The following is a 19,342-nucleotide window of genomic DNA, read 5'->3' as shown; positions in this document are numbered from 1 at the left end:
TTGGGTGCTGGAGGGTATAGGTTATGCTATTTGTTTCATGTCAGTGACAGTGATGCAGCACAAGACTGGGGAAAGTTTAACTGAAGTAGAGAAGTAGTGGTGAACTCAGCGGTGTGGTTTTTTTTTTAAGTTGTTCATTCAAAATAACAAATTCAGACAGAAGAAACATTTCCAAATCTATCTGTTTATTTATAAATATATAAGAGTTTTTGAACTCAGTACTTTACGATAAGTAATGTCTGACGTATCCAAAAGTAAGTCAGATATTGTCTGCACTGTGTTAGAGGAACACAGGCAGTGCCAGTAGATACTGTATGTTTACTGACTGGACTGGCAGCCTCAACCAAAAGAAAAGAACCTGAACTTAGAGCAATAAAGCCTGTGTTCATACAAGAAGTCTAATTTCAAAAGAATGCTGTAGTTTTTTTACTCAAAAAGTTACTGAGGTGAATGCATGTAGTTGCTGCCCACCTCCATGTATTGGTCAGGATAATTTAACTAAAACATAATTGAAACTGTGAAAAGAAGATCTGAGATAATGCGAATGTATTTTTCTTAGTATGAGACAAAATATGCCGCATCATAATTTTAAAATGAATATTCTAATCTCATCTGTACTGTGTTGTTCTCAGTTCCTGCAGATCGAGGCGGTACTACACTAAAACTATTATCACAGGAAAGGGAAAAAGAAGAGACCATCGAAATATTTAAAAGACAAAAATAGAGCTGAGAGGATTTAGTGTGTTTGTAGTTATTTCAGGTTATTAAAGATATAAGATAAAATGAATTTCTGGATTACTCCTCCGTCCAGTTGATGGCGGTAATACACTAAGTCTGTAAACTGCCAGTAAACACCATAAAATCAGAAGAAGAAGAAGTAAAAGAAGAGACCACCGGAAGTGTCAGCCGTTGGAGTCTACTACAACGTCAGGTGATTCCTTTTCGGGTTGATTAACAAACGCAACTAAAATATTTTGGACGTGGTATTTTTGATGAGCTTCATGCTTACTTGGTGAAGAATGTCAGACTTAAAAAGATGCGAGAAAGAAATGTTCCACTGAGTTGCTTCTCAGCGCTAGCTACTTAGCTAAGCTATCCTCCCCGGTGGAACCTGACAACTAAGCTGAACGGGACACTTTCAGTTTACCTTCAGCTGAGGAAACGGAACCTTGAAGTTAATGCGGCTCCTTAGACTCATCTCTGCCTATCGGAACTTGAACTAACACCATAAATGTAGCTTCCTGAACTGAATCCGACACCTGAAATGAATGCAAGACTTTAAAGTGACCCGTAAGCACTCGGGGTGTCGTGTTGACACGCAGACTCGCATCTGGGCTTCCGTTGTTTGAACAGAAAATGTGGCTGCAGCAGAGACTGAAGGGGCTACCGGGCTTGTTGTCGAGTAGCTGGGCGCGAAGGGTCCTCATCGGGACGCTCCTCTTCCTCATCTTCTACTGGTTCCTGGGGGCAGAGCGCAGGTGGACGTTCCTGGGCGGTTCGGCTGTGCCCGGAGGCGCTGCGGGGGAGTGCCTCCAGAGTGAGATCCACAAGTGGAAGTCCACAGCGGATCGGGGAGAGGGGATCTACAGCACCCCCTCTGAGCCGCTGGACATGCCTTTCGTGTCGGGAAACGGCCATATTCTCATCGATGTGGGCGCCAACAAGTTGTGGGTGGCTTCGTCTTCACAGCCGGGCTCAGCGCCGGTTCACCAAACCGAACACTCTCCGAGGGTCAACGTCCGCCTTGCGGGGGGACTGGCCGAGGCTGAAGCTAACTTGCTGGGGTACCGGAAGGGAGCAGTGCTCTCGGTCCGGTGCGCCTCGCCGGCCGCGGTGCAGTCCGCCCGGGACTGCGTGTCCATCCGAGAGGAGTTCATCGCCCACCGGAGCCGACCCAACGTGTACCTGCAACGAATCCACATCAACAACCCCTCGGATCGGGTCGCTAACGTGGACATATCAGCCGGAAGCCCAGGATCGAGGAGCAGGTTTTCCTCCAGCGTGGACACGCTCGGCGACAGGGAGGTGGAGCTGTCCTCCGGGACGGTGCAGGTGGAGAACAGCCAGGTCGTGTTGGTGGTGGTGGTCACCAGAAAGCTGAAGAACAGGATCCAGGTCGCTGCAAAATCCGAGTACTCGGACAACATCCTGTCTGTGGTCTGGACCTCAGAGCCCATCGAGTCCTCGAAGCTGGAGGCGACCTTCAGCAGCCTCAGAGATGGCGCCAAGAAGGAGATGGAGGAGCTTCTGAGGGCTGACGTGAAGGAGCTGGTTCAGAAACACCAGCAGGCCTGGATGGACCTCTTTAGCTCAGGTAAGCAGCTCACTGACTGTGTTTTTACAGTTCTGAGCCAAACATCATCCAGATCTGTGCTAAGCTGTCAGCCCATCATTCAATCCTTTATGCCTTCCTTCCAAGCTGCCTGAAGTTCTTAAAGGAGCTCGTGTTATGTACATTTGAGACACATAGTGCCATTTTATAGCACAATCAAGTAGGAGTGCACCGATTACAGTTTTCTGGCTGATCAATGATCTTCACAAAGCCTGACCTGCCATACAAATATTTTTTGTCGGAAATGTTGCTATATATAGAAAGTAAGTCCCTGAGTTTGCAACTGTGGGGTGGTAATTGTTAACTGCAGACATGACCTGGTGTGTGGGTCTGTCAGTCAAGCCGGTCTCACAGCAGAACATCAGAGGACAGTGGTTGATTTTGAGACCTTTGCTCAGATAGATAAGATAGGTGGATAACAACGTCTTCACATTTAAGTATCGGCCAATCACCGATCTCTGACAATTAAGGCCAGTTTATCAGTGCACTAGTCAGGGCTTCCCCCAGAGAACTTGCTAAGTTCTGTGATCGGGGTGGCAGGCTGGTCCACCAGCAGCCCATCATGTTTTTTGTATTGAAAAATGTTACGTTGACAGGAATCGTAAAAACATTACTGGTTAACTATACTACTGGAAAACATTGTTGACGATGCTTAAACACACAACTATGCTTTTAAAATCAACAACCCAAAAAAACAACTAGTTTAACAAATATAAATTTTTTTGTACATCTGTATCTCAAATAAGGTAATGAGCATGTGAAACAAAAAACACGATGTACGGCTGATAACAAAATTATAGCAAAACCAAAGCATACATGAACCAAGCAGCTGCTGCAAAACTGCAACAAAAACGCGTTTTTCGAATTACACTAGTCACACGATCAACAGCATGATCAACGTTGCCACGGGCAAAAATGATGAAAACAAGAACGGCATGAGGATGATGGGGTTTTTTTTCCCAGACAACGTGCAGCTGGCTCCACCAGAGCTATCACAGTTCATAAAAAGCTGTGTTATTCCAGTGTGTTTATTCCATGTCTGTTCTGTAAAATCACTGACAACAGTTTGCCCAAAACACCAGCCTCTGAAGGCTGATGGATGATCAGCGCCAGTTTCACGGCTGAATTATGAGTATAATCTCATGTAGCGGTTTACAACAGTCACTGCCATATTTTTTAATGACTTATTGCATGAACAAGTATATTCACATGTGATTTTAATTTAACTTCTTATTTAATGGAAACACAGCAAATGTGAAATTGTGGGGGGTTTTTTTTGACATGAGCAGAATATTGGAAAAACATTTGCCCACATTTGGAACGGAAACCCAGCTACTGACCAGATGAAATTCTGTCTGTTGAATTCAGGTATCGAAATGAGAAAGATCACGGACTCCCACACGCCGTCCAGTCGCACTGTGAACAACACCCTCTACTACATCCTGTCCTCCTCCACGGCGCCTCTGCTCGACCAGCGGCCGAGCGCGGAGGAGCGTGCGCGCCTCATGTCCAGCCTCAACTACGCCGACCACTGCTTCAGCGGCCACGCCACCATGCACGCCGAGAACCTGTGGCCTGAACGCGTGAGCAACACGGCTCAGATCCTGCAGCTGATCACGCTGTGGACCCTCACCCTGCAGAAGAGGGGCTGCAAGGTGCTGGTTGCCGCTGGCGCCCACGGGGCCATGCAGGGCATGGTGCTCAGCTTCGGCGGCCTCCAGTTCACAGAGAACCACCTTCAGTTCCAGGCCGACCCGGACGTGCTGCACAACAGCTACGCCCTGCGGGGGATCCACTACAACCAGGACCTGATCAACCTGGCCGTGTTGCTGGACAGCGAGGGGAAGCCCTTCCTGCACCTGTCGGTGAGGCAGCAGGAGGCGGCAGTCAAGCTGTACGCCTGCGAGGCCGGCTGCCTCAACGAGCCTGTCGAACTCACCTCCGAGGTCAAAGGCCACACGTTCCCCGTCATGGTGACCCAGCCCATCACGCCGCTGCTCTACATCTCCACCGACCTGCGCCACCTGCAGGACCTGCGCCACACGCTGCACCTCAAGGCCATCCTGGCTCACGAGGAGCACATGGCGAACAGATACCCTGGCCTGCCCTTTCTGTTCTGGTTCAGTGTGGCGTCGCTCATCACCCTGTTCCACCTCTTCCTGTTTAAACTCATCTACAACGAGTACTGCGGCCCCGGCGCCAAGCCTTTCTTCAGGAGCAAGGTATAAACGGCGCTGAAAAAAGCCGGCTTCACTCTGATCTGCTCTCTTGTTTGTGTCCAGCGTGTCTTCTCTCTGCTCACTCTCTCTGTGGGGCTCTTGGTCTGAAATGAGGTTCTGTGAGTGAACACCAGAGTGGGCCGCCATAGCCTTAAACACTTTCCTCCCCCCCCCCCTCTGTTGAGAGATGATTGGTCAGCGTTGGCTCTGGGTGGAAGGACTTGGTGCTCTGCAGCTGCAAACAATGAAACGATCCAAGCTGAAATCCTTTTTCTAAGATCGGCAACACCTCTGGCTTCCAGCATCTCGTTAGCACACTTCCTGCTCTCTTCACGTCCGCCGTGGATTGGAAGGAAACGTTGGTCGCTGTGGAAGGACGACAAGCACAAGAAATCTTTTCCTGTCAATATTTTGCTGTTCATCTCTGCCGGTTTGAGTTTGTTGGAAGAGGTGTTACGTTTTTTATGAAGATCTTCATCTGATGGTTTTTCATAGTTAAAAAGAATCTGCAGAATTTTCTGTTCTTTTCTTCCCAGCAATCAGACGTTCTTTTAATGTTTTAAAGAGGCCCTCATTTGCAGTTCTCCAGACTTTCTGAAGCAACACGTCAGAAGGAGGTTTTTTTTTCTAAGAACTCCTAGCTCAAATTTTTACGTCCCCGAAGTCTAGGATATTCAGACATGTTGAACGACTGGACAGAAAATGTTGGAAAACGGCAGTAAAGTTGCCAGAGAACCTTTTAGAACTGGTCTGATCCAGACCAGTTCAAGAGATCACTAGAATGTCTGAGTGCTTGGATGGACTGGATCAGAATCCCCCATTGCTGCAGATCTGTCTGTCATAGAAACCTGTAGCCTCATGTTGAGCAACAGCCAAGTCTTCACCTTATGCATAAATGGTGTAATGTAGTCAGTAGGAGGCGCTGTGGGCATGATGACAAGTGTTGATGATAAACCCAGAGAAATGAAATGACACCAGACTAGGTTGGGGTTCGGTTATCATCTTTAACTGGGCTGATTGGCTCCTGTCCCTGTGCCAGAATCAGCTGATCACTTCTATAATCCAGTATGGAGTCCTACTCTGGTGAGTCCTGTCCAAGTCTTTGTGAAAAGTACAAATTTACTTCACACATCCAGACACCTAAAACCTTGTTGGTACCACGGAGTGTTGGGGCCAGAGTAAGAGATTTTATTTATTTATTTTTTTTAATTACAGCAAAGTCATAATATGCAACATTACCAGATAAAAGTAAAAAAAAAAAGTTGTTTTAGTGAGAAAAAGGCTTTGCTAACTGTTACGATCTGACGTGACCAGCTCAGCAAGTCCTCGATTCTTTCTTCAAAATATACTTCGTTCTTTGCAGAATCGCTTCAAAGTGTTAAAGCCGCTGATAATAATTTAACTCTGATGTTAAAAGATTAAGCATTTCTTTATTTGTAAAACCAATACTAACGTATAACTTCACAAGTTGCTCAACATTCCCCATTTTATCTTTTGATTATTGTTCGTGGAGAAATTCTCATAAAATGACCACTTCATTCTCCTACTATACAACCATATTCTGGTCATACTATTACTTTATTCTTGTATTGTCGTGACTTAATTGTCATACGTCTTTTTGTAATACGACATTCTTGAAGTGAAAAAGCATTCTTGGCCTGACCCTAATACTCCATTGTATGTTGGAAACACTACATTTGAAATTTATTATTTTTATTACAGATAAATATAGCTTTTCAAGAACTATATTGATTCTTGGTGCAGACATATTTGTTCCACACCTCTTATCTAGACACAAATGCCACACACACACACACGTTGATGCTCAGTGTGATCAGTGAGCCACTCTGAGTGTAACTCCTTGCGGTCTGATGAGTCGGTGTGATGAGGGATCAGAACCTGGTGCTCAGGAAGTCATCTGGAGGAACATCCTCAGAGGATTCTGGGATTCATCAGGAGGCAGGTTGAGGTCGACATGGAGCCCTTCACAGCCGTTTGTCTCCTCTCTGAGGAGGGTTTAGACCTGCGTAGACGCCTCTTAGTCGGTGCAGGCATCAGTTGCTGTTTCCAGCTGTGGTGCCAAGCAGCTGGGCGGACCTGCCGCACTCTTGAGACGGGCCGGACTCTGAATGCATGAACTGCTCTGTCTCTCTGCTTGGACTCCTTCTGCTCTTTTTTTTCTGCCTTTTTCATAAATGTTTTATATTGAATCACATGATTAAATTAACAACAAACCTGTGGCTTTGGTTCTTTACTTCTCACACCTCCTCCTCCTTCTCTTTCTGCCTTTCTGTCTGTGTCTAGTCAGGGGTGGGGGCAGCCAGTTTCCGCCATGCCTCACCTGTTCTAACGATCCGCTCTGACTCCACCAGGTCTCCAGCAAAAGGGAAGATGACTGCTGCGACTCCTCGGAGGTCGCTTAAGCGTAGCTTCAGCGCCGGTTTGCTGCTGCTACTGTTGTTGTGGACATATTGACATGGTGGGTGGCTTGTTTGCTGTTCGCTCTGATTCTAAAACCTCTGACCTCCAAATCAGAAGTGTTTTTTGGAAAATAACATCCAACATGGCGGAATATTGCCCAGGAAACCAAACCCACAGGGCTGGAATTAGCAATAGCGCTCATAAAAATAATTTGTTTTACTCTGCATGAGCACATGTACTGAAATTTTGTTTAAAAAAAAAATCGTAAGTTAAAAGTTAGAACTGTATATGAAACCGGTCTTTTGTAGAAGAGTCTCTAGATTAAACCTTTAAAAAAAAATAGATGCTTACCATTTCCAGGTTCATCTGAACCAGTCCTGATTGGTTCAGACATGGTGGTGTGAGCCAACCTGGTCAAACAGGAAGAGCTGAATATAAGCCAGGTGATCCAGGTGGAAAGCAGCAGTTTCGGCCTTCTGTTTACCTTTCATCCATTTCATTAGAACCTGTAAAATCACTGCATCATGCAAAGGTTTCCATCCACCATTTACTTCTTTAAACCTGGCTTCAGTGTGATAAGCAGGCATGTTTTCTAATGGCGTGCAGTAAAAAATATTTAAAAACCAAGTTATTTTTCTGGTTTTAATATAACAAAAAAAAAAAAAAAAAATCAGAATAAATAGTTTGATGCTGGTGGTAACAAAGTGCCTAACTATGATTTTAAATTAATTTTTTGTCAAGTTGGTACATGTTGATTATCGTTTTTTTTCTGTGTAAAACACTAAAGACACGACAAAGGACTGTTAATCAGAGGTAGGGACGGCTGGACCAGGCATGTCTGTATGGAGGATTAAAAAGGACAAAATTAAGTCGTTAAATTCACCATAAAATAAATACTTAATCAGATGTTTAAATAAATATGCCATTAAATAATTTAAATACACACTTGAGATAGTTAATCAAATGTATGTTTGTGTATTTCACGGTTCCTATTTCTGAAGCATAACAGTGAAACAATCGCCTATCGATCAAGAGGCAGGGCTAACACCGATTTATTTAACTCCACTAGTGTGATTTGATGTTCGGCATTCGACCAATTCTTTGACTTTACCCACCACATAGTCTGGATGCTAATTATATAATCTCTCCATCTCGCAGAAAAGCTCCTGAAAATTCTCCGTTAGAAAGGCTGCCATGATTTTCAAAGAATCAGGCTAGTGGAGTACAAGTTGCCCCCTCTGATTTTGATGTGCGAGTTTAACTGATTAAAATTATTTAATTAATTATCTCCATTGACTGTTATAAGTTTGACCTTTTTTTTCCCGTCCATATGTATGAGGGGACTATGGGCTGATTAGACAGCAGAAGCATAAATTTGTGAAAATTGTTCTGAAACATTTGGGCCCCACTTGGGGTCTGCTGGTCAGATATTTATTCACTGCCAGTCCCAGTGTTGGTCTTTAGAACTAAAATCTTCTGCAGAGGAGGGTCTGGGTTTTTCTTTAGAGCTTTAACAGTTTAACCATTCGATGCTTTGCTAATTGTTCACAGGGAAACTGAACAGTTCAGCTAATGAAGCATTCACATGGTGACTTGTGATAAATGAAATAAACAGTGTTAATGTCGGTCTGCATTGGGGTCATTGCAAACATTGACCCCAGTAAAGGAGTCGTCTATCCACCTACTAGGAAGTTTCTTATTTCCATCTCGATAAAGTGTTTTTTTTTTATTAGCTTTGAGTCAAAGTTTGTAGTTCTGCCTTTGAAACAACATAGTTGTAGATTTGTCCACCTTATGACCACTTTTTCCTCCAATATATAATCCAATCTGCCACTGCCAGTACGTCTGAACACATCTTTACAATATGATTTGTCCAGAGAGGGAAAAAGTGAAAATCTGGCTCTGAGGGAAAATCTAAAGAACTGGGACTGTGGTGAGTTCTAGACGAATTGTGGCCGTAGTTCTGTGACTGAACTGAAACATGGCATGTAGCGACAGCTTCAAGCATGACTCTGTGACGAAGAGTCCCAGGCAGACTGTTAGTGGGTGAACACGACTCCTTCCTTTGGTTGACTGGCAGCCACTGTTTAGCTTCTCATGCTAATGAAGTCCATCCTCTGATGGCTCGTATTTAGTCTTTTTCATCAGTTTTTTTTTTTTTTAACCTGAAGCATGTAACCTTTCTCCAGTTCACCATCTTTACTTCTCATTTTCAATATTTCTCATAACATCTAACCAACATCAGCTTTAACAAGTCATATTCTGCCTGGTTTTTCAAGCTTTACTTGAGCTCTGGAGGTTTCTCTGAAAGTCTCACTCAGGTTTCCTGACCCCTAGTCTGGATTTAAGCCCCAACATCAGACTCGCTTAGGAACTGGACCGTGATGGACAGCTTCCCCACTGTATTCGGGAAATGGATTATTCTGGGAATGCAGGGTGCATTGAATCTTCTTTGGGCTTTTCCCCCCTTCCAGACAGAACATTAAAACTGATTCCTCTGTTCACACATGTAAATTCCACTTGGCTTCACTCTGATTTTTTAGGTCTTTCTCCCTCTGTTTTCACTTGCCAGGTGATTTATTTTTGTTCCATTTCTCTTTATGTTTTTTTTTTTTATTATTTCTTCTTTAATGTGAACTACTGAATATGTCTGAATGAAGAAATAAGTTAATTTATTGAACATTTGCAATAATCCCAATGCTTTGTACTTGAAGTCTTTGTGCTTAAAAGTTTGATTTGGGTTTATTTTGGGGAGAATAAATCACTTATAAAAATGTGGCATTGTGTTGTCACTTTCTTAAAGATTCTTTAGCACAGTTTAATCTTCTGCTGACGGGAAACCTCAGACAAAAGTTAAAGGTAAAAAGTCCACGATGTAAAAAGAAGCAGCAGGAGGACCAAGAGGACTCTTAAATAAATCATTATGAAAAGTCATTTAGGTTCAAAAAGCTCCTACTAACCACAGGCTAGAACCAGCGTTTTATTTTCTATCAAACTGTTTGCATTGGCGTTTCTTAGATTCAGCTACAAAAAATCTGAATAATTTTTTGGCATGAGGGAAAAAATCTGCCAGCAGTACTAGTGCGCAAGTAATTAAGATGGACTTCCATATCTTGCTGAAAAGTTGCAAGTTGATTTAGTCTTATTTCAAGTGTACTAAGATAATTATCCAGAGTTCCTCTAGATATTCAAACTCTAAATATTCACCACCATTAAGATAAAAACAGTAAGTCAGATGTAAAGAACAGATCTATTGACTTTATTAAAGTGTGTTTTGTGTGTAAGGCTAGAGAACATGTCCAAGGACTGACACACAGTCTACTCTAGAGGAGAGCGTCACCATTCGCATCTAGCAGTATGTCAGCAGAGCATCTCTGGCTTCAGTTCCACATGACTTTGGTAAAGGCTTGATGACGGAACAGTGTCTTTTTTTGTGTGTGTGTGTATTCTCTAATTCCCAGCCATTATTTTTGGCAGCTTTCTCTCTCCACTCCCACAGGCACTTATTGCAGTCATATTTGTGTGCATAGACTTTCATATAAATTGCCTGGGGGGGGAATAAAAATCTGTTTGCTCCGAGTCAGGTTGATTCAGAGCAGCATCAGAGGAAGTGAACGGAACATTTACAGCCAGATCATTCATCCATTCATCGACAAAACACCAGATGCAAAGCAGAACTTAAGGATTTTCACATTCAATCTTAAGTTTTTAATCCTATCGAAGAATTTTGGTAACCCGTCTGTCATTATGCAGAGAAGTAGAGAATCAATATAACAAATAATCACAGTTTGTGTGTCACAGTGTTTATCAGCAGAAAACAGCTGCCAGATGTATCATCCGTTTGTGAGCGAAACCAGAATGAACCTGAACATTTCCAGATGTGGGCTGGTAGAGCCGGTGTGTTGCAGTAAGAAGGTCCTAGGCTTTCTCCCACAGTCCAGAAACGGAACTGGGAGGTCAACTGGTTCTGCATGTTGCCCTGGAATGGACTGGTAACCTGTCCAGGGTCTACCCCACCTCTCACTCTCACTCTAGCCAATGGATGGATTTCAAAACATCACCACAGTGGGTCAATGACAAATACACTTGTATTCCATCCTGACGGTTTGGAACCTGGGACATCTACTCCTTTCCTTCTCTACAGCCACTTTTTTTATTGTGAAGTTTAGATTTAAATTGCTTCAGCATAAACTTCCATCTGGGTTGTAAACACCGTAGTTCTGATTCAGGACTGTTAAATTTAAAGTTGCTGTGTGTAACTTTAATTTAAAAAAATTTGTTATTCTTTACCAATTTGTTCAAATACAGTATAATATAAAAGAGATAATCTGGGAAAAGAGATCATCTCCATCTCTTCCCTGAGCTTCTGTTGCCTCTTCATAAATACATCACTCCTGGTCAAAAACAACCAAATCAAAGCCAGGAGGAGGGTCTTAGTGCTGTCAATCAATGCTGTTCAACATGTTAATGGTGGAGAAACAACTTATTACAGGTAAACCGTTTATCCGTCGTCATTGGTAGTCATGCTAACTGGACTGAGCATTGACAACAGGCTCTGCTGACGGGGAGAAGCTGCACCTTAGCACAGAGCAAAGTGGGGAGAGATTGTGACCGACAATGCTAAGACCTGGCTCTGATTGGTTGTTCCTAGATAGCACTGGGAAAAGCCAGAGGAGTTACTTTTTTTTTTTTTTCCAGAGACTGTCTCATACCATACAGTCACGGCATACTGACGCCTTCAACAAATCTGTAAAAAAAAAAAAAAAAAAAAAAACTTTTAAAAAGTTACATACAGCAACTTTAACAAAGCAGTGAGAAAACGCAGACTGTGATTGAAGAGACTTTGTTCCTGAAATGTCCAGCGTGTCGTCATGGAGCGTGATGACACATTGTCTGAGGACACAGCAGGACAGAGCAATGATTATCAAACAGCTGGAAACACTTTACCTCAAGACAGCCGGGAGAAAACGCCCCACCCTCTTTCTCCTCCGCCCATGTCCACAGACTGGGACATGGGGACCAGACTGACGGTCCAACCGCCACCTGCTGGTGGTATATAACTGGTATATCAGCCCAAGTTGGAAGGCAGCGTTACTTTAGTAGTTTTCTGCTGTTTAACAGGGAAGTGACTTGTGCAGGTTAAGCCATCAGTCATGCTAGTACATTTGCACACAGAGCACAGAGAAAGTCCTGATCTTCGGATCAAGCAGGTGTCTTTAGTGGAGACATCTGACTGCTGCTGACCTGAAGCAAGGAGTGAACCTACTGGATGGTCACATTACCAAATCTAGGTGGATTCTTGAACCCAGCATCTGTCTCCAGCAGAGAATACCTTTAGTCCCTGAAGTAGTGTGAACGTGTAAGAGGTGAGACGAGGAATCACTGAGAGTCTTTGAGGTCATGATGGATATCTGAAGATCCTGAGCAGGCCTGCTGTGTCCGGTCAGCGATGGAGACGAGCTACGAGTCTTTGAGCATGCTAATCTGAGCGAAGATTTTCAGAGCCGGGCCCAGTTTGATGTTCATGGTTCCCATGAGGTGGTCCTCCTTCAGCAGGAGCAGAGCCTGTCCGTCAATCTCCTGAGAGCGGAACTCCTCTGCAATCTCCAGGCAGCCTGCGACCAACAATGACCAACAACCTTCATGTCAGGGTACGGTGCAGTGGTTTTCATTCACCTCTGTCTGTTCAGCTGTGAAATACAAAGGTTTACTAGGGCTATTGTAGATAGAAAAAAAGTAGATTTGTTTCCTGCTAAAAAAAAACCTGAAATTTTACAATTGATTTCAATCTTTTTTCAAGAAAAAAAGTTGAACATTTTCTACTTTTGAAACTCAGAAATTTCAACGTTTTTTTTCTAGAAAATTTCTGACTGAACTCAAAATTTGTCTTTTTCAAGCTCAGAAATGTCCTTGTTTTGTAGAAAACTGAGATCCTAATATTTCCATGTTTTTTGTCGAAAATTTACTCTTTTTTTCCCCATCTACAGTGGCCCATTGGACATGCTGCCATTGGTTTAAGTTGCTAAGGGACAAACTGACCTCTTTTCCATCACTATGGTACTTTCTTGTTCTACTACTCTACAATTTGCAATATGCGCTGTTATTTAAACTATTAACTATGTTTTTTTGGGGGGGGGTTTCTTTCCGTAGAGGGTCTAAAGCATGAGACAATGCTGTCGGTAGCTAAATGTTCTCCCTCTCCTGCTAATGACTTTCTACTTTTCTTTAACAAAGAAACGACTTCAAAACCAGTTGATCTGTTTCTTGTTGTGCATTCTGCTCCGTCTTCTCAAACCTCCGGTCGGTTGTGGCAGCTGGCCGCTTGTACTGAGCCCAGTTCTGGTTCTGCTGGAGGTTTCTTCCTGTTACAGGGGAGTTTTTCCTGTCTATTGTGGCTACATGGATGGTTGGTATGAGGGTTTGCTGCAAAGTCAACAACGCAAGACAAACAACTTGAAGTTGTGGATATGTGTCTTTTATACTGATAAGTTCAAACAGGTGCCATTACTACAGGTAACAAGTGGAGGACAGAGGAGCCTCTTAAAGAAGTTACAGAAATCCTGCTTGTTTGTTATTGACCAAATACTTATTCCACCATAATTTGCAAATAAATTCTTAAAAATCCAGACAATGTGATTTTCTACTTATGTTTTCTCATTTTCTCTATCTATGATGTCCATTACAGGCCTTTCTCCTCTTTTTAAGTAGGGGAACTTGCACAATTATTGGCTGACCAAATACACCCCCCCCAAACACTGTATATTTGAACCTGTATGTATAATTCTGACCCTGAATACAGTCAAAGAAAATCTTCGATAAATTCAAATTTGTGTGCATAATTTTTAATAAAAAATTTTTTTTTAAATCACCGAAATCAATTGTTGCACAGTAATTCTTCTAAGTGGAACAAAAACTATCAAAGACCCACCTGGCAGGGAGGATATGAACCTGTAGACGTCCTGGATGTTCCACTGACCCGGATCGCTGTGCACAAAGCTGTAGGGGAGCGGCGGGAGGTCGGGGGTCGGCACCGCAGGAACCCGAGGGACCGTAGACAAGGGGGGTGACGGGACTCCCTTGTAGCCGGACAGGTCTGAACACTGACTGGACTCTCCGTGTGCAGGGTGAACATTCTGACCAGCAGAGGGAGCAATCTGGCAGAAACGAGGTAATCAGCTCATTTCAACATTTGAACCTTGAACTAAAACCTGAGGTCAGCTGCAGAGAAGACAGTTTGTCCAAAGCTGAACAGTAGCTTCTTTGCCATGCCAGAGCCTGCTGTGAATGGTAAGGCTAGTTAACAAGGGTACCATCAGATAGCAGCAGGTAAACAGTTTTCCTGGAAAGGTGAGTTGTTTCTCCGTCATTAGTAGGTTGAGCAGCGTGTACACACAGCGTTAAGACCCTCCCCCCGGTCTCTGATTGGTTGCTTCCCAGTCCTGTATTTCTGCAAATGGCAGTAAGACCACAAGGAGGAGCAGAGGAGCTTCATTTTTTCATTTATGTCTTATATGAAATTACAATGTTTGTTTGTTTGTTTGTTTGTTTTTTTACAAATACGTAAAAACCAACAATTTTAAGCCTTATTATAAATCCTGAAAATAATGATGTCAGGAGTTCTGTGCTCTGTTTTGCAGACCAGTTACTCGTCATACTGTCAAAGTTGGATTCATCATATAAATTATGAAAGAGCAGAAATCTTCCACATAACATGTCAAATAAAATGTCTCCAGCTGCCTCACCTTCTTTTTAGACTCCAAGCTGCTGTTTTTGTAATTCCCATTCAACGTTCGTCTCTTCAGGTTCTCCAGGCTGGTTCTGCGGTTCGGGAAGAGACCCATTCTCTTTGTGCATCCCACATTGTAGCTACAGGAATATTTTAGAATATTGAAAAGGAGATCAGACTAGTGTAAATGCAATGTTTTCCATTATTTTGGTTTATCATAGTTGCACCTTCGTTAAACTAAAGCTAAGGGAAACTCCATGTCTTGACATGGATGGAAAAAGATAGTATAATCAGAGCAAAAAAACCTCAGAATGAAAAATAAATCAGACTCACCGTTTAGCACACACTGTGGAGCAGAACCTCTTGGATCTTTTAAAGATGTAGGCAAAGTCCACCTTACCGCACAGTTCGCAGGTCAACATGGGCTCCTGTTGGGCCTTTAGCTCTGAGAGAACACACAAACAGCACACACAGTTACTGTTGTGACCATTTATGTAAAGTTTGCAAATTGTAATTTCTACTAATTTAGTTTTCTATTTTGGGAAGTTGGAATTTATTTAAGTTAAGTCTAGATCCAAAATCTGTAATTAATTTGTATATTTGAATTGATTGTTGGTAATTGGTTAGACCCATTAATTTGAGTAATTAAATACACACCAGGATCTTGGTGCGTTCAAATCAGAGACCACCTGTTAACACCCACGGCCTTTGTTGGAGTATTGCTTTTTGGAGCCAAGAAGGCCGCGACAGTTACTGTCAAGCGACTCCCTAGTTTTCCTTCTCTAGAACTGAAAAAACTCCCTTTCAGATGAGGAAAAACAAGGAGAAAGGCAAGGAAACACGCTTTTCAACAACTCTATTGCAATTCACTGTGTTACTTACATTGTGCAGACTAACTGGAGAACAACACTGCAGTTCAAGGACGAAGAATTCACAGTTCCCAGCACATCTCCCTGATGTACTCTACAGACATTTTCTTAGAATGTCTCTGTGTTGCCCTGCGACAGACTGGCGAACTGTCCAGGGTGACCCCCCCTCTCGCCCGGAACGTTAGCTGGAGATGGGCACCAGCAACCCTCCCGACCCCATTAAGGGACAAGAGTGTAAAGAAAATGGATGTAAAGAAAATGGATGGATGCCATTAAATGCCATTAAGGGACAAGAGTGTAAAGAAAATGGATGGCTGCCATGGATGGATGGATGGTTGGTTGGTTGGATGGATGGAAGAATTTATTGGCTACATATGGACGGATGGAAGGTTGGTTGGTTGGTTGGTTGGTTGGTTGGTTGGTTGGTTGGTTGGAAGAATTTATTGGCTACGTCTGGATTGATAATAAACGTTACTATTGATCTAAAAACAAAAACAAAGAAAACTGTCGTTTACCCTTGGAAGATAAGCCGTCCATCTTTGAATCTGCTGCCCGTCTCCGGAGGCTCTCTATAGAAAAAGATGGACGCTCCACCTACAGAAAAGAAATGTGTTGATTCAGCTGACTAATAAAAATGCCAAGTATAGTGCACTGCTGGTATGAGCTCAGCTTAAGATGGTGCTAATAGCATTAGATTGTTGAAACAAAAAGAGCTTTGCATATCTAAAGAAGATTAATGCATTCTGAGGCATCGAAACAAGAAAAATTCCTTGAAGGATTACCACCAATGACATTTGGAAAAAAAGACTTGCCCCTAATCAAGCCAGCCTTCATTACTGCAAGTCAAAAATCACTTTAGGCGTGAAGCTGTATGTCAGAAAAAGTTCTGCTGACATTCCTCAACAGACCAATGCATGACCAGGTACTCACAGGGAAAGGCTCGGCACCTTCCTGGATGACGAAGCCTTCGATCAGATGCGTCAGGATGTGGGACTTGTCTATGGCCTGCTGAGCTGCTTTGCCGTCTCCATTGTGCTGGCTGCTGTTAGTGCTCCCATTCCCAGAGGTCATGACTGGAGCACAGGCCGCCCCAAACCTGTCAACACAACAGCAAAGTACAACTGCATGAATCTGAAAGGCTGTTCAAATATAGAAATGCAGCAGAGCCAGTGTGTCCGGTGGCTGATGAACCAGGATCGTTCCTTTTTAAATGTTGCCCTTCAGACACACCTGAGCATCTTCAGATAATAACCAAGAAGCAACATTGGGAAATGTCCAGCTTAAAACCAGAAATCAGCTGGGAGGACTGGAAGTGAAGTTAAATGAAACATCTCCACCACCATATCTACAGAGGCACAGAAGATACCAAAAGCAGACGGGTGTATCTAGGTATTGGTATCTAGGTACAGTAAAAGGTTTCTCCTCCTTCTTCTCTTTCAGTTTCTCTCTTCAGAGGTCATCACAGCCAATAATATGTCTCCATTTAATCCTGTTTTCTGCATCCTGCACCACTCCTACATACTTCTCTCAGCATGTGTGTTCAACAGATAACTGTAGGCTGTACCCAAAGCGGCTAATGTCAGTTTGTCATACTTGTTACAGAACAAAAATAACAATTTTTTGCTCAATAAGCATTTAAAACCTATGTAAAATACAGCAAGGTCTTAATCTGGTTTTTTTACCCCAGTATATTATTTTCATAGAAGTAGGAATAGTTTTTTTTTTTTTAAAGTAAGCAGATAATGTTCTAATTACTGTAAATTTCAGATTACATAATTTATCAATCTTGAAATATCTAACAATCCATACTTTTTTACTTATATCAATAACGTCAATGTTGTCTCAAAGAACGACACAAAGTTACTCTCATAGCTGACATACAAATTTATTTTAAACATAAAATTTAAATTCAGCACACAGATTCATCAAAAAGTATTCATCCACACCTTACCAGCTGTATTATGCTTTTAAGCAGCCATATTGTCTCAGTACTTTCTTGGTCAATTCACTTCAGCTTATTTATAAAGCGACAGATTCAAATCCTACAACATACATTCTAGCTTGATCCCAGATCTAACACAATGTAGCCAAATTCAGTATAAATGCCATTTGGTAAAGATGGATTTAATCCCAGCAGATTAAATCCAGACACCAACTCTGCAGCAATATCTCAACTGAGCACTCGTTTTTTGACTATGGAAAGGAACAACAGCAAATCCACTTAACATGAATAAAACCTCCAGCAGAACCAGGATCGGTCTGACGGGTCATCTGCCTTTACACAATAACACTTCTCAAGGTTTTCTGAAGACCTGCCAGTTTGTTTAGCCCACTTTTAATCAGTCCACAAGATCCTTCAGACAAAACATAGTAATAATAAACTCAAGCATTGAAACATTTGACACTATCCTGTTCAAGCAGATTTAGCTCCACTTTCCATCTACTCTGAAAAAGAGCAACTTCTTTTTCAACAATCTGGCAGTGAAACACGGCAGCTTCACCTCGTCGGCCGCTACATGAACAAGACTATAATGTAATATCCAATCCTCTAGTGTGTTAAATATTTGTTCTGCCGTTTCTGCACAAACAGCAGAAAGAAAATAAACCTAACTATTTTAGAGTAGTTTGGCGCTCCATTACTACAAAGCTGTGTTTGGCATTCAACAATAAGGAAGCCTTAGATTGGAATAAATAAAGGCGCAGACTATCAGGGAACATTTCCTCTCCTGGTTAAGTTTAGGTTCCCCTTGGTGAGAGCAGTTTGTTTACATCCATGCTTGAACTCCACCGAGCCCGTCGGAAGTTTCTAACTCACTTTAAATCGCACAAAGTAAATCTAAATTGACGTGAGGGCGACTTTAATCCAGTTAGTTGGGAGCTGAAATCAGTGTTGGGCAACAAACATGCAGCCTTCTTATCGTGTGTTGCTTAAAAGTACACCAGGCTAAAGTCATTTCACCAACACGCGCCTGAAGGACTGAAGCTAGCAGTTGGCTTACTTTAACCGTCCGAAACCAGTTCGGAATCAGTTTCAGGCGCCCTGCACGGTAACAATGGTCCGGGGAAGAAAAGCTCTTTGTTCAGCGGCTCCAGGCTGAACAACTGCTCCGCTCCCGCCGCTGGGAGGAACACCGGCCAGCCAGCTGGAACCCTCGCCGGCAAATATTCACCGCACAAAGCGAGCCGAACCTCCTCGTTACACCGGCAACCGCGATGTTACCGACTGCCTCATCTTTTCACCGCGGTCCCACGCTGCACTTTCAAACGGGCATTATCAACATCCATTACAACTCATCTCCAAACTGATCAAGTCGGGATGTGATCCCGCATAGTTTCCGCCAACAAACGTCAAAATAAAAGCACGCTCCGTGTTTTGTCGGCGGTGCAAGCCGGACATTCGTCTACAGTTCACCCTTACTCTGAAGAGAATCCCTGCCTGGTGTCTTTGGCCGCAGGTGAGCTTCTCGGAAAGGCGCTAAAATCACTTCAAACTGGGATCAAGAAGCGCGTTTATTTTGATATTCCCCATGTTCACCAACAGCTTGCCTAAAACAACTGATCTCCAACTGATTAGTGAGCGCTGCTGCGGCCCACTGGGATCACATCAGTTATGGAAATGTGTGGAGGTCCGGAAATGCATTTTATTATTTTCTTTTTTGGCTGGTTTTTTTTTGTGTGTGTTTGTTTGATTTAAAGACCAAATTTTATAAAGAGACGTAACACCGGTTCGAACCACGGTCCTTCTCTGGCGGTTGCCTCAGGAAAGGCCTCCAGG

General features: G+C 43.0%; 2 protein-coding genes across 3 annotated transcripts; one reads left to right on the top strand and one right to left on the bottom strand.

Moving 5' to 3' along the window:
- The first annotated feature begins 860 nt into the window (after positions 1-860).
- Positions 861-9,750, top strand: kiaa2013 (KIAA2013 ortholog). The gene is made up of 3 exons (XM_008412989.3): positions 861-2,314; positions 3,701-4,554; positions 6,924-9,750. Exons 1-3 carry the CDS (start codon positions 1,357-1,359, stop codon positions 6,972-6,974), a joined length of 1,863 nt encoding a protein of 620 aa, XP_008411211.1. The 5' UTR covers positions 861-1,356; the 3' UTR covers positions 6,975-9,750.
- Positions 9,751-10,210: 460 nt separating this feature from the next.
- Positions 10,211-19,122, bottom strand: phc2a (polyhomeotic homolog 2a (Drosophila)). 2 transcript variants are annotated; one of them, XM_081608723.1, is made up of 7 exons: positions 18,986-19,122; positions 16,498-16,663; positions 16,083-16,161; positions 15,032-15,143; positions 14,715-14,838; positions 13,901-14,126; positions 10,211-12,587 (listed from the first exon to the last, which is right to left on the bottom strand). In XM_081608723.1, the coding sequence occupies exons 2-7, from the start codon at positions 16,636-16,638 to the stop codon at positions 12,433-12,435; spliced, it is 837 nt and encodes a 278-aa protein (XP_081464849.1). In that variant the 5' UTR covers positions 16,639-16,663; positions 18,986-19,122; the 3' UTR covers positions 10,211-12,432. The 2 variants fall into 2 exon arrangements, with proteins under 2 accessions (XP_081464849.1, XP_081464848.1); XM_081608722.1 differs by lacking the exon at positions 18,986-19,122 and adding an exon at positions 18,567-18,919.
- Positions 19,123-19,342: the final 220 nt, after the last annotated feature.

Source organism: Poecilia reticulata, chromosome 7 (assembly GCF_904066995.2).
Source record: "Poecilia reticulata chromosome 7, P_reticulata-male-v2, whole genome shotgun sequence".
Taxonomy (NCBI): domain Eukaryota; kingdom Metazoa; phylum Chordata; class Actinopteri; order Cyprinodontiformes; family Poeciliidae; genus Poecilia; species Poecilia reticulata.
This window is presented reverse-complemented; position numbering and strand designations above follow the sequence as displayed.